The 15,238-nt window shown below is 43.0% G+C and overlaps 1 protein-coding gene across 7 annotated transcripts in view; it reads left to right on the top strand.

The window, feature by feature from the left end:
* ST7 (suppression of tumorigenicity 7) overlaps positions 1-12,585 on the top strand; it is a 278,061-nt gene extending 265,476 nt beyond the window's left edge. For 5 of the 7 annotated variants that reach the window (XM_061414028.1, XM_061414030.1, XM_061414034.1 and 2 more), the window contains 2 exons: positions 1,616-1,755; positions 2,825-3,868. In XM_061414028.1, the coding sequence (XP_061270012.1) occupies positions 1,616-1,755; positions 2,825-2,944 (260 nt within the window). In that variant the 3' untranslated portion in view covers positions 2,945-3,868. Of the gene's footprint in view, positions 1-1,615; positions 1,756-2,824; positions 3,869-12,233 lie in introns of those variants that run through there. The other 2 variants (XM_061414029.1, XM_061414031.1) reach the window with 1 other exon arrangement.
* Positions 12,586-15,238: the final 2,653 nt, after the last annotated feature.

Below are 15,238 nucleotides of genomic sequence, written 5' to 3'. Positions count from 1 at the left end.
AAGGCAGCTCTCTGCTTTCTTTGCTGCATGATGAGTTACCTCGGGAGGTGGAGGCCTCAGTGGTATGGTGTTCCTCACCATCTGCATTTATTGTGTAAAGGGGGTGAGGCCTCACTCTGCAGTAGATTTGGTTTCAGAAAGAGGGTCTGTGATGGGCCCACGCTTTTTCATTTCAGCTCTCCCTTCAGGGAGATCCTTATTAGTATTTCTGATTTCTGATAAGAAAGGCAGTTTTCTAAAAAGTACATTGTTTTAAAATGTTTTAATTGAGTTCAAACACATTTCCATAGGGGATAGATTCACTATTAGAACGAGATTATAATTCTTAAAAGACAATGTCTAGGAATAATCTTTACAGTCCTAGAATAGAAAATTATGACTCACATTGATTTAATTGAATGCAGTGGTTCAAGTCTGATTTCCCTTCACACTCATTGAGTGTTGAGGGTGAGGATGAGAGGCAGATGGGTGGTTTCACATGTTACCTGTGTTCGGCACATTAGTGGTGCGGCGTCCACAGTGGCCCTGAGCACAAATCCGCCCAAGGAGAACCCTAGCAGGTTGATGTCCCTGGGTTCAGATTCAGGTGCTGTTTGTCTTTGTCCCTCCCTGACCCTCTACCCTGTCATGTTTTGGGCTTGGAGTTGAAAGGTCGAGGAGAGGCTTGAGACCTTGGGTTTCCTGAGGAAGATGGAGACCCTTGGTCCTTTGGTTGGAATGGCAGTGCTGTTCACACACAGCCACACGGCTTCAGTCCACGGGGCCAGCCTTTGGTGCTTTTCTCTCTGTGCAGGTCACTTGAAATTTAAAAGTTATGAAAAGCTCTAAAATCTCCCCTCGTTGATGGATGGATGGTCCTTGCTAAATGTGTCTCCCTCAGGGTAGTATCCTCCACTGATACAGTTAGATTGTACCCGGAAAAAATACAAGCTACACTAGTATCTGGGCTTCCCAGGTGGTGCTAGAGGTAAAGAACTCACCTGCTAATACAAGAGATGCAGGTTCGATCCCTGGGTTGGGAAGATCCCCTGGAGGAGGGAACGGCTACCCACTCCAGTATTCTTGCCTGGAGACTCTCATGGACAGAGGAGCCTGGCGGGCTACAGTCCATGGTCACAAAGAGTCAGACATGACCGAGTGACTTAACATACACACTAGTATCTCCCTATGACAATGATTTAAAAATTACAGGATGATGACAACCTAGAGAGAAGCATTTTTATTTCAGGATACTTGACTTAGGATTTTATAGGTTTTGTTCAGTGAACATGTGTTTTATAATTTGAATAAAGTTTTGTTTATGTTTCCTTTTGAGAAAGGAACACTGTGTGTTAGGCGTAGATAGAGTCACTGTCCCTGCCCATGAATGTGTGACATCCCCGTGTTAGCCTCATCATGCCCCGGATAGAGTCCTGAGGGGTAAATATGGACTTGGGAGAAGCACTAGGCTCCAGAGGCTGGCGGAGACGTTGGCGCTCATTCATGCGAGGGCCCTACGGTTTTCCTTTCCAAAAGGCTTCAGCCAAAGCTCTGAAGAGTCTGCCCCACCTAGAGAAGTTCCCTGAGAGTGCATCTCACTGCAGCCCTAACACTTCCCTTTTGTTCCTCTCCACAGCTTTCCATGAAGTCTCAGTTTACCCCAAAAAGGAGCTTCCCTTCTTTATTCTCTTTACTGCTGGATTGTGTTCCTTCACAGCCATGCTGGCCCTCCTGACACATCAGTTCCCAGAACTCATGGGGGTCTTTGCAAAAGCTGTGAGTATTTGCCAAGAGAGAGGCCTCGGGCAGGGGGCAGGAAAAGTCATGAAAAGCAGCGTAAGAGACACGGGGGAGGGTCATGTAAAAGTGGACGTGCTTGTACTGATCCTTTGCTCACTGACACTGAATTTTCAGTATCATCAGTCGAATCAAAATGCGAAAGTGTAGCTTGTTTATTACTGTATGCCTTGCCTCATTTCACATACAAAAAAATTCTCAGCAGTTCCCCAAAAAATGCGTGAGTTCTAAAAGAATTACATGAAGAATTAAGGAAATCCTAGAAAATGAAAAATATTTGGGAGGTTATTCAGTTTTATATACATTGAATGACATTATTTCTAATCTTTAGATATTGTAGGTCTTTCCTTCAAGAAGGATAGAATTTACATTTTCAAAGATGATTTAAATTTTAAAAGTTGTAATGTTGACAAATTAAATTGTTTGGGGAATGAACTGAGAGGGTGTGAAGGGTGTATAGCATTAATAAGTATAGAAATATAATGTTTAGAACTATCAGAATCCGTTAAGACTCTTTAAAGAAGGTTATGGTATACGTATAGCTGATTCACTTTGCTGAATAATAGAAACTAACACAACATTATAAAGCAACTATATGCCAATAAAAATTTTTAAAAAGAGATGCACTGAGACTATAATATATCCACCAAATTTCAAACTTAGTCTTGGAAAAGAATATACAATATCTCCTTAGTTATTGTACTGAATTCATGTTAAAATGATTATTTTTAGATATATTGAGTTAAATAAAATGACTATTAAATTTTTTTTCTAAAAAAAAAAAAAATGGTTATGGAGAAGAGCTTTAATAAGAAAAGTCGTCTGCATTGAGAACCAAGAACCATTGTTTCCTTGATGAAAACTGACTATTTCCACCTGCACACACAGTGAGGATAAGTTTACTAATTTTGCCACAGAGGAGTTTCAAACAGAAGGAGTCAGAAAAAGAATACCAATTGTTTCCCTGGAACTCCATTCTGATTTCAAGGCAAGTGGAGTCAGAAAGGATGATTTCTAACTTGGCTGGGTTGATTTAATCCCTTTCCAGATGATTGACATTTTCTGCTCGGCAGAGCTAAGGGACTGGAATTGCGAGAGTATTTTCATGCGTGTTGAAGATGAACTGGAAATCCCACCGGCACCTCAGTCTCAACATTTCCAAAACTGAACTCATCACCCTCCTCCCCCCACCACCAAAACTGCTCCTCCTCCCGTATCCCTGACCTCCGCCAGTGGCTCTGACATCCACCCAGTCACTCAAGCCAGAAACTCAGCAGCCCTCCCAGACTCTTCCTTCTCTCACCCTTTACACCCCATCTGTCTCTGTTTCCACAGTCTGTGGGATCTAACCTCCTGAGCCGCTCGGTGGTCAGTAGATAGAATTCACCTCTTCTTATCTCCCTTCTTCTCCCATGACTCTCTCTGAGTTTAGATCTCTGTGATTTCTTGCAAGAGTCTTAACTGGTCTCCTTTTTTCCAGGCTTCTCCTCTGCCAGTATTTCCTTTGTACTGACCCAAAAATGATCTTTTTTTTAGAAAATCTGAGCATGTCACTTCTGTGCTTGAATTTCCCCAACGGTTTCCCACCAACATCGGGATAAAGTCACAGATCTTTAGCATGGCACACGAGGTCCTCTGTGATCGGGCCCCTGCTTGCCTCTTCAGCCTAGTCTCTCTCAACTCTTGCCCAGGCACTGCTCTTGGGCCCCAGTGAATTGCTCACCATTCCCAGATGCCACAGGCTCTTGTCCACCCCAGTGCTTTTGCACGTGCTGTTTGCATTGTGTGGAATGCCCTTCCCCATTACCACCAGCACTTGTCCAGTCTACTAATGCCTCTTTATTCTTTCATACTCGGCTTGCTTTCTAAATTCCTCCTAAGCTGAGTTAGAAACCTTTCCTCTCTGATCCCACCCATGAATACCTATATTATTACATTTATTGTACTGTACTATAATTGTTAAAATCTTGTCTGACCCCCTTTTAGAATGTGAGCTCCTTGCGAGCAGGACTGTGTCTTCCTCATCTCTGTATCCCCATAGCTTTGCCTTGCACATAGTAGGTTTTCAATAAATGATTATTAAATGAATAAATGGTAGTGGTTTCTGCAGAAAGAATCAGTGTAAAGACTCAGATACAGCTTAGCATTTCTTCTTTTATAATTATAATCATAGATACTAAGAGTTGAAAGGGACCTTAAAGAAATTGCCTGCAACAGTAGCTTGATGGAGATCACCTAGATGCATCTTGAGTACTTTTAGCCATGGGGCACTCAGCTGTTCGACGTGGAAGCCTGTTCCATTATTGGATCACTCTGAACTCTCCTTTTATTGGTCAAGTCTGCCCTCCTTTAATTTCTACTTATGTTCCTATTCTACTCTCCAAAACTATAGTGAACAACTCTACTTCCTCTTTGAAATTCTTGAGGCAGTTACTACATTCATGGCAACTTCTTACTTCTAAGTTAATACCTTCTCTTTTCTTCAGGTAGAATATCTTAAAGTTCCTTAACATGATATGATTCCTGAACCCAGTATCATCCAAGCTTCTACTGTGGATGCTCCCTAGTTTATGAGCCTATGCTATTCATTATTTGCTTCTATCCCAAGCCAACCTCTGAATTAAAGTAGCTGCCAAAAGTCTGGGTAGATTAGAGTATAATGTAAAATTTAAAATAGTATATTTACAACATTAGACAATGTCATTGGCCCGGTATTCTTCCTTAAACTAATGTACGACTCTTGGTGGGAGTTTGGGATCAGGACAGTGATTCTTAGCCTCTGGTGCACACAGAATTCACCTGGCCCCAGCATTAGGAGTTCAGAGTGTTGAGTGTTAGCACCCAGGAATCTGTGTTTTTAAATAGCTCCCTCCCCGCCCACCACTTATTATGAAGATGGATGGGTGGGTTGAGGACTATTCCTTCAGAGAACGCTGGCCTCACGAAAGCCCGCCTTCTAGCAGCCATCTATGGATGCCTGGTGCAGTGTCAAAGCCATTGAGGTGACCGCTTTCTGGAAACCAGTGGTTTTACCCTAGCTGCACCTTCAAATTGTCTGGGAAGCTTAAAATTTACTGAGGGGGACTTCCAACCCAGGGGACTCTGACTTAATTGGCCTGGGGTGCAGTCTGGGTATCTGAGTTTTCAGATGCTCCCCCTTGGTGATTTGGGTGTGCAGCCCCGGCTGAGAACCACCATATTATATGGAATGACTGCCTGAAGCTGCGTTAACCAGGGAGAGGGCTAGAGGGAATGGCGGATAGTACATAGACTACGACTGGGCATTCCCTAGGTTAGGCTGTGTCACTGCCACAATATCACAAAGGTGTATTCATTACAGATTAGACCAAGGGCCACTCTCCTCATTTAATATTTCCATAGCTTTATTTTGAGTCAGAGACCAAATGATTAAATAAAATATAAATTTGCCTTTATGGTCCTCTTATTTTATATACTACCAAGGTGTGATAGTTTGGTCAGCTACTCACAGTTTTCAAATGTAGTTCAGATAAATTTGCTTTTAAGCCTCTGCCTGGAGGATCACATTCATCTCCCTCTTCGTTAAGGCTTAGCAGCTTCCAAAATGTCTGGAGAGCTTTTGTGGGGAAGGAAGATGGATAGCCCGGAGGAGACGAGCCCCGTCTCCCTCCTCCCCCGCCCCCGAGTCCTCGCCACATCTTCACTCTTGTCACTTCATCAGGCCCCTCGTGAAGACCCCCACAGGTTATCACAGCTGCCCTATAGGCTGCCTGCAACCATTTGCAGCTTGTGAAAATGATTTTCTCAGCCCTCGCCTGAGATAATGTCCCTGGGATAATGACTCTTAGTAGATGGAGAGAGATTGCACCGCCACCCGCCAGGCTGCGTGCAGCTTGGGAACTCTCCAGTGTGTTTACATGTTGATATGCAGCCAGTAAGGAAGCCCGCAGCCAAGTGTGAGCCACTGGAAAATAGTAAAATGAGAGGTTTCAACTGGCTCTCCCCGCCTAATCTAATCTACCTCAATGACTTAGAACTAACTCTTCCTAGAATGTTTGGTTACCAAGATAAGGTTGCTCATATAAATAAGTGATCGTTCCAAACCCAGCCCCTCACAGAATGTGGGAAGGTCAGTGTGCTGACCTCTTCTGTTTGAAGGGCCCTGTCTTTACTCCTCTGGTCTCTCTCCTTCCCTGAGATCCAGCCCCCTGACTTCTGACTCTCGTCTTCAACTTATAGACCCTGACCTCTTTGAAGTCTGATATTGATTACAGTGAAATGTCAATTGTCTGATTGCAATAGGGCACCTGGAACTTATTCAGATAAGCAGAGGCGTTTCAAATGTTAATGAAGCATGTTGCAAGCCATGACCTTCTTCTAAATAATGGTGTTTTGGGAAAAGGAGGATCAGGCGATTGAAGTGTCGCTTTCTCTTTTATTATTAGTTCAGTTGCTTTTTCTCACCAGAAGACACTGATTAAATTATGGTGGGTTTTGGACCATGTATCTCTGCCCTCGGGACAGGAGTTTTGGACACTGAGATAGATGAGCTGTTTCAGGGTTGCCTGGTGTTGCTCATTCAGACTTAACTTTTCAGGCACTAACATTTCCCAAGTCCCTCAGTGAAACTGTTGTTTCTCCATGTGCATTGGTTGAGTTTTGGGTCAGAAAGTGTTGACTGATTTTCAAACTTGCAAAGAAATATAAATGAGCATCCCAAGGAAGTAAGGCATGTTCCACCAAACCTTTTTTTTTTTTTTTTTGGTAATACCTCCTGATGAAAGCCACTGACCTTTGTCTAGCTACTAAGTGAAAAGAGCTTATTGGTTTCAGGCACCTTATTTCATTGCTGCTTCTTCCTTGTGGGTGAGGGATGGGGAAGAGGACACGAGGAGGGCTACTAAGGAGGAAGGTAACCTAGTAACAAAGGGTGTACATCCCAACTGGGTGAATGAGAGAGAACTAGGATCTCTAGGAAACAATTTGAAGGATTCTTTTCTCAATTCTCCCAAGGATAGAACATCCTAGATACAAGGGAGAACAGTAAATGATCACATACACGGGAGGTATCAGGACTTACTTCTCTTGGGGAACCTGGTTGTGAAGCACAGGTGTGGTCCAGGCAGGCAGGGTGCATTGCATCTGGTGGCGCAGTGTGGAAAGAGGGGTGTTTGCAGACCTCAAGCTGAGCAAGGCTTGCCACTGAATTTCCAGAGGCCTCCCTTTTACCCAAGTTAGGTCAATGCCCAAAACAAAGCAAATAAACAGACAGGCCTTTATTTTGAACCAGGCTTGTAACAGCATCTTCATTTGTTCTGCTACCCATGCCATGGCTCCCTGTGTCCCCGCCCCAGCCCCCAGTTAGTATAGAAAGTCACCCAGAACTCAGACTTTGAGTGGTGCCTTTCATCTAACCACTCTGGCTCATGTTAATGCATCAGTCATTCCTTCCCACCTCAGTCACAAATTTGGTGGCTATAAATCTGTTTTTGGTCAGGTTTTCGGGATATGACAACTTCACCAGCAAAATCACCTTGTTCATCGGGCCCCATCTTCCGTCTCTTGCCAGGATGCCTGGGTCATCCAGACCAGTTTAGCACCTAGCTCCTCTTCATGGAACTATTACATACAGGCAAATATATGTTATGGAGCCTTGACAATCTCTGATTACAAACAAATGTTATGTATGCATATTTTAAATTCTGCCGTGTTACTATGTTGGACTGATACAATCAGGAGACTCGCTCCGTATTACACTCTCAGAACTAGGATTTAACAGTCTCTTTCAGAGGCAGTGTGCACAGTAATTGCTTGTTCCTGGGTCTAGGATCTCCCACAACTGCATCCAGCTCTGAACTGAGAAGTGCAAGCCATCCAGTTAGTAGGGGGAGCAACCCCCGTGGTACTGTGTGCCCAGCCAAGGATGGTTTCAGAAAGTCAGGCATTGCCGTGCGTTAGCACCTACTGGAGTATAAAGCCATCCTTCCTTCACTCGAGAACTATTGAGGCTGCCTTATTCTTGTTTGTTTTTTTTGAAGATGTATACTAATTTATTTTTACATAAGTATAGGTGGAAATTAGTTATTTTTGAAGGAGAAAATTTCAGAAATAGATAATCATATATATATTTTTTTCAGTTTATTTTCCCTTATAGGTTATTATGAAATATTGAGTATAGTTCCCTGTGCTCTATGGTAGTCCTTATTGGTTATCTCTTTCATACAGAGTAGTGTGTAGTGTTAATCTGAAACTCCTAATTTATCCTCCCCCTTTCCCTTTGGTAAGCATAAGTTTGTTTTCTATATCTGTGGAGCTATTTCTGCTTTGAATATAAGTTCATTTGTATCATTTTTTTTAGATTCTACATATAAGCGATATCAGGTGATCTTTGTCTTCCTCTGTCTGGCTTACTTCACTTAGTATGATAATTGCTAGGTCTATCCATGTTGTTGCAGATGACATTATTTCATTCTTTTTATGGCTCAGTAATATTCCATTGTGTAACTATTCCACTTCTTCTTTATCCATTCATCTGTCAGTGGAAATTTAGGTTGCTTCCAGGTCTTGGTTATTGAAAGTAGTGTTACAATGAACATTGAGATGCACATAGCTTTTCAAATCACAGTTTTCTCTGAACACATACCTAGGAGTGGGATTGCAGGATCATATGGTACCTCTATTTTTAGATTTTCAAGAAATTTCTATACTGCTCTTCTGGAGAAGGTAATAATAATTCCTGCTGGCTTAGACAGTAAAGATTCTGCCTGCAGTGCCTGAGACCCAGGTTCAATCCCTGGGTCAGGAAGATCCCCTGGAAAAGGGAATGGCTACCCACTCCAGTATTCTTGCCTAGAGAATCCCATGGACAGAGGAGCCTGGCAGGGTGCAGTCCAACGATCACGCAGAGTCAGACACAACTGAAGCAACTTAGCACGCACACACACATATTCCTGTCCATAGTTGCTGTGCCACTTGGCTTTCCCACCAACAGTGTAAAAGGGGACCTGTCTCTCCATACCCTCTCTGGTGACTTTTTGATGATAGCCATTCTGACTAGTATAAAGTGATACCTCGTTGAAGCTGTGACTTGCATTTCTCTAATAATTAGTGATGTTGAGCATCTTTTCATGTGCCTTTTGGCCATTTGTATGCCTTCTGTGGAGAAACATCTATTTAGATGTTTTGCCCTTTTTTTTTTTTTTTTTTTGAGCTCTATGCACTGTTTGTATATTTTGGTGATTAATTCTTTTTGGTTACATCATTTGCCAATATTTTCTCCCATTCTGTAGGTTGTATTTTTGTTCTGTTTATGGTTTCCTTTGCTGTGCAAAAGCTTTTAGTTTGATCAGGCCCCATTTGATTATTTTTATTTTCATTAATTACTGTAGGAGACAGATCCAAAAGGATATTGCTGAGATGTATGTCAAAGAGTATTCCACGTTTGTTTTCCTCAAGGATTTTTATAGCATCTGTTTTTACATTTAGGTCTTTAATACATTCTGAGTTTGTTTTTTTGTGTATGATGTTAGAGTGTTCTAATTTCATTCATTTACATGTAATTATTCAGTTTTCCCAGCACCATTTATTGAAGACACTGTCTTTTCTCCATTGTATGTTCTTTGTTTTAAAATTTATTTATTTTAATTGGAGGCTAATTACTTTACAATATTGTAGTGATTTTGCCATACATTGACATGAATCAGCCATGGGTGTACATGTGTCCCCCATCCTGAACCCCCCTCCCACCTCCCTCCCCATCCCATCCCTCAGAGTTGTCCCAGTGCACCAGCCCTGAGCGCCCTGTCTCATGCATTGAACCTGGACCAGCAATCTGTTTCACATGTGGCAATACACATGTTTCAATGTTATTCTCTCAAATCATCCCACCCTTGCCTTCTCCCACAGAGTCCAAAAGTCTGTTCTTTATATCTTTGTCTCTTCTGCTATCTCACATATAGGGTCATTGTTACCATATTTCTAAATTTCATATATATGTGTTAATACACTGTATTGATGTTTTTCTTTCTGACTTACTTCACTCTGTGTAATAGGCTCCAGTTTCATCTACCTCACTAGAACTGATTCAAATGTATTCTTTTTAATGGCTGAGTAATACTCCATTGTGTATATGTACCACAGCTTTCTTATCCATTTGTCTGCCGACAGACATCTAGGTTGCTTCCATGTCCTAGCTATTGTTAACAGTGCCGTGATGAACATTGGGGTACACGTGTCTCTTTCAGTTCTGGTTTCCTCAGTGTGTATGCCCAGCAGTGGGATTGCTGGGTCATATGGCAGTTCTGTTTCCAGTTTTTGAAGAAATCTCCACACTGTTCTCCATAGTGGCTGTACTAGTTTGCATTCCCATCAGCGGTGTAAGAGGGTTGCCTTTTCTCTGCACCCTCTCCAGAGGCTGCCTTATTCTTAAGTGCAAGTTCAAACTGACACTGAAGGCCCTCCCCAAAGCTCTTCCATTTGCTTCTGAGCATTCTTCCTCCATCCCTTCCAGCAAAACTGAACTGTTTATTATCTTCTGGTCTTCTTAGCTGCTTTGCTTTCCCATTTCTGTTCCAGCTGTTTCTTGAGCCTGGACCCCCCCACCCCATCCACTGCTCCCCCTCCGCCTTGCTCACATTTCTTTCCTTACTATTCTTACCCCCTCTCTGTTTTTTCATACCCCAGCCATCCACTGGGGACTATTTCAGTCACCTCGTTTTCAGCTTCTCCTGTTCCTTTCAACAGAATGGATTCTCTCCCTTTCTTGACCTTCCTGGTGCTTTGCTTGTGCATCTGTCTGCTGCATTATGGTCTACCTGGTACTGTTACTTTGCTGGGTACAGTTCTTAGTAGCTCCCTTCCCCCTCCCACAGGCGTTGACCTTCCCGACAGTGGGACTTTTGTCCTAGACACTTCTATATCTCACCCAGTACTTAAGTGCCTTACTGAGTAAATATATTCAGTTGTTGTGAAAGAGGCAACATAGAGAAGGATTTTGAATCTTATACTCTCGAGTTTTCATTACACAAATCTCACCCTTGATAACCCTGCCATAATGTGGTACAAGCCTTCCCAGTTTGTATTCTACTGGTTCTTTTTTGAAAAAAAGAAGGAAAGATTCTGAGGTCAAGTAAACTTGGGAAACTTGCCTGCCATACTTCTTTCTGAGGACCTGCAATCCATAGAGCATGTGACCAGTAGAGGAGCCTGTTTTAACTGGATTAAATGCATATCTACCAGTTTGACCTCAGAACCGTGCTCTCTACTCTGTGTATGTACTCATGTCCTACACTGCAGTTCTATGGGGAATTCTTGGTGGTGTAGACTCTGCTGTACTCTCTGCAGGGGACTGGGACAAAGGACTCCACAGTATGAGGACCAGATATTGAACTTTTGTGAGATGATACCTTGGTTCTGAACAGAGAGCAAGCAATCCATCCAGATACCCGTCTTGTGCCTGGCTGGGTTTAGGCACTTCCTCTGCCAGCTGCTGATGGCTTGTGGAAAGAGGCTGATTCTTCATGAGAACATAATAAGAACAGACTTGAGATCGTGTTAAATGAGTCTTAGGTGAGGCACCTGGCTTTTTTAAAAGGTGCTTTTGAAGAACATTATTCTCTACGTGAAAGGCAGAAAGGAGTTCAGTAACCGAATGAGAGAGATTCTGAAGGTCTCTTCAGAGGAGCACCTTTTCCACAAGGATGTGTGGTCCATGGACTGGCCGGCCTGCTACCTTCACCCAGGCTCCCATGGTGCTCACTGCTGAGCAGCTGTTTCAGAAAGGAGCATGGGCTGCAGGTGTTCGGGAGATCATAGGATCCCAAAGCAGCTCACAACCATCCCGCAGACTGGACTTTTTGTTGTTGTTGCCTTTTCCACTTAAAGCTCTATAACTAGACAAGCAGGCGGAGAAGTTGTCGCCATGTTTTAGCTCTTCTACTCACTCACCACCCGTCCTCCGTCCCTTTGATGGCACTGGTCATCTCCATGGGCAGCCTCATATCCTGAAGACTAGTTGGAAGGCCTCAGCACTGGGGGCAGCTGTCCAAGGAGTGGAGGGCCTGTCAGCCAACATTTCTTCCCTTGTCCATCAGAACTCAGGCTAGGGGTGGCAGGGTTAGGGTTGAGGACAGAAACTGGAATGCAGGTTTGTTCATCAACCAGTATTTCCTACAAACATAAATGTGTAATCATAGTGTTTGGGCACTTTTTATGATGCAGAGACTTAATACGCAAGCATGGGTTGGAGAGATTCATTTTATAGTCTTGAACAAGATCTCTCCTGAGGGACTTCCCTGGTGGTTCAGGGGTTAAGAATCTGTCTTACAATACAGGGGATGTGGGTTCAGTCCCTAGTCAGGGAACTAAAATCCCATATGCCATGGAGCAACCGAGCCCACGTGCCACAACTAAGACCCGATGTAGTGAAAGGAAAAAAAAAGATCTCTCCTGACTTGTGTGCTCTTCTGGTTTGTTCACAGTTCCTCAGCACTTTGTTTGCCCCCTTAAACTTTGTCATGGAAAAAGTGGAGAGCATCCTGCCATCCAGTCTGTGGCACCAGCTGACTCGGATCTAGGGGAGCCCACCTGTCCTTCCGCTCACCTCGCCCAGCAGGCTGCCACCGTCTCTTTGTGCCAACTCCTCGTGGACCTCAAGAAAGCATGACTTTGAAAAAGGGAAGCCATTCCAGGATTTAAAACCTTCATGAACTGTCTGTTCCATATTAAAAGCTGTTTTTGTTGTACAAAATTCACTGATGTTCAGTTCTATTATATTTTGCCTTCAGAAAAGAAAAAAAGTCAAAAATAAACTTTTGTGTATTGCAGCAACCAGTTGTGTCTCCCAACCCTAAAATCATTGGTATCCAAATAAATCTATAGGTTACATTTAATTTACTAAGGCCCCCAAATCTGCTGAACACCACACGATGGTGTTCTGAGCTGAGAGGACTCATTTCACCAGGCTGTTGGCACCCCTTGGCTTGGAAAATAGACTTTCTTTGGCTAAAAAGCACCATCTTTTCACCTGCAAACTGTGTGCCCTCATAGGCCAAATACACAAAAGAAACTTCCAGCATGAATGACAGGAAGCATGAATGAAAGGTATGAGCCATCACAGGTTGTTCTGGTTCAGACTACTCACAGAATAGAGCTCAGCACTGTGGTTCCAGGAATCATTTTGGTTTGGCTTTCTGAAATTTGTTGTGAGAAGAAAACTTCTGATGAGAAGATGCTAACCCAATAGTCTATTGTAGAACCTGCCCACTTTTCAACATTGCCATTTTTTAAATGTTTTCTCATAAGGGTAATTTCTTTTTTTATCATCTTTGCATTCTTGATGCGTGCATGTGAGCGTTCTTTGAGTGTTTTCGTGATCTGAACCAAAGTGGTCGTTTGTCTTCACCATCTTTGAAAGCCTTTTCCATGAGTCACACCTGCCGAGCATGCATCTGGCTTTACTTAAGCAAAAAAGAAAAATTAATAACCTTGACTCCTCTTCTGAAGTGATAAGTACCTCTATTCAGAATCTCAATCTAGTGCTTTATAAAAAGGACCATTCTTTACATGGTTTGTTTTCCCTTTGTTTAGAATCCTGAATCTGTCCCCATGAGCGTTACAGTAGGCAGAGTTGGGGAAAGCACCACACCACAGCCCCCTTGGCATTTGGACTTCCTGCAACCTCCTGGTCTTCATCCAAGAGCAGAGTCAAGAGGCAGGTAATGTTTAGGTGCACAGGCCTTTTCATGCTTCGGGCAGACTTTTTTCTCTACCTTCTTTGTGCAAAGCCACGGCAGGCACATGCAGTTGGCTCTTGCCCTTACTCGGAAGAAACTTAAACCCTATATTCACATCAGTAGTGCTGCTCTTGGGGGCAGGGTTGTGCCTGCTTTGTTCGCCTCTTTGCCTCTTCTTCCCCCAGTACAACTCTTGACCTGGAGTGATGCTCAAATGATCTGTTGGACAAATCAATATAATATATGATAGGTACAGATAAACTTTTATTCATTTTCAGAGTAATGAGACTGGTTCCAGCAGAGAAGGACCAGGGAAGCCTTAGAATTATAACTTGGCACTGAAAGAAAAGTAGTAATTATTTCATGCAGTTATTTAACAGATGAGGAAACCAAGGTTGAAAGAGATTTCAACCTGTTCAAGTTGAGACTAGACTGCGATAAGCCTTAAGTGAAAGGTTCAAGAGCCTGTAGGTGATGGTAAGTGGAAATGGCCCAACACGAGTTGTTGTTAGAAACCCCAGTTGCAGGAAATACAGCAAAGAAATGTAACACACAAGGATTTAAAAGCACTTTGTAAATTTAATAATTAGGACTTGAGAGCAGTTCCATAGAGAGGGGAGGCCAAAGTTAGACTTTGACAGCTAAGGGGAGTGAATGGGAGAGGCGAAGGTGGAGAAAAGATGGTGACAGAATGAAGACTGCAGAGGGAGTAAGAGGGACTGTTGGAGGAATGAGTCCACGGTACAGGAGAGGAGCTAATCGTGTGGGCTAATCCCTGTCTTCTGCCTCTCTCTTCAGTACTCTGCTCAACTCTCAGGGCAACCATGACTCACTCTCACCATTCTGACCTCCCTGGGCCTGGACACCAGGAAGGTTGCTATATTCCCAGCACCTGCCTTACATTGCTGCCGCTGAGGACAAGCATTCAGGCCTTTTTAAGGGCTGTATGCAAATCTGTGGAGAGACAAAACGAGAGCGCCCGGTACGTCAGAGCAATTTTTAATATGATTGATTTTACACAGTTCTTACATTTCTTGCCTAAGCTCCTTTTCCTGACTTCATAAGATGGCAAATGGAATTCAAGTTGCATTTCTGCCTTCTGCTTTTGTTTCTGTATAAGGGGACATCAAAATCCATCCTGATGGGCTTTCCTCTGTAAAGACACTTCCTCCCAGCAGGACAGTAAGTGTCCCATGGTTTTTGGAATACAAATGCACACATTCTAAATATTAGCAAATTGGATCTAGCAATATGTACAAGATACAATGTGACCAAATGGAAAGGTTGAATTGTTTTAACTTCTTTTATCAGTATTTAAGTATCAAAAAAGATGTTCACAACTAAGATAATCACGATGGTCTGATCACTCACCTAGAGCCAGACATCCTGGAATGTGAAGTCAAATGGGCCTTAGAAAGCATCACTACAAACAAAGCTGTGGAGGTGACAGAATTCCAGTTGAGCTATTTGAAATCCTGAAAGATGATGCTGTGAAAGTGCTGCACTCAATATGCCAGCACATTTGGAAAACTCAGCAGTGGCCACAGGACTGGAAAAGGTCAGTTTTCATTCCAATCCCAAAGAAAGGCAATGCCAAAGGATGCTCAAACTACCGCACAGTTGCACTCATCTCACACGCTAGTAAAGTAATGCTCAAAATTCTCCAAGCCAGGCTTCAGCAATACGTGAACTGTGAACTTCCAGAGATTCAAGCTGGTTTTAGAAAAGGCAGAAGAACCAGAGATCAAATT

This window comes from Bos javanicus, chromosome 4 (assembly GCF_032452875.1).
Source record: "Bos javanicus breed banteng chromosome 4, ARS-OSU_banteng_1.0, whole genome shotgun sequence".
Taxonomy (NCBI): Eukaryota; Metazoa; Chordata; class Mammalia; order Artiodactyla; family Bovidae; genus Bos; species Bos javanicus.
The sequence above is the reverse complement of the archived record's forward strand: the minus strand, read 5'-3'. Positions and strand labels throughout refer to the sequence as shown.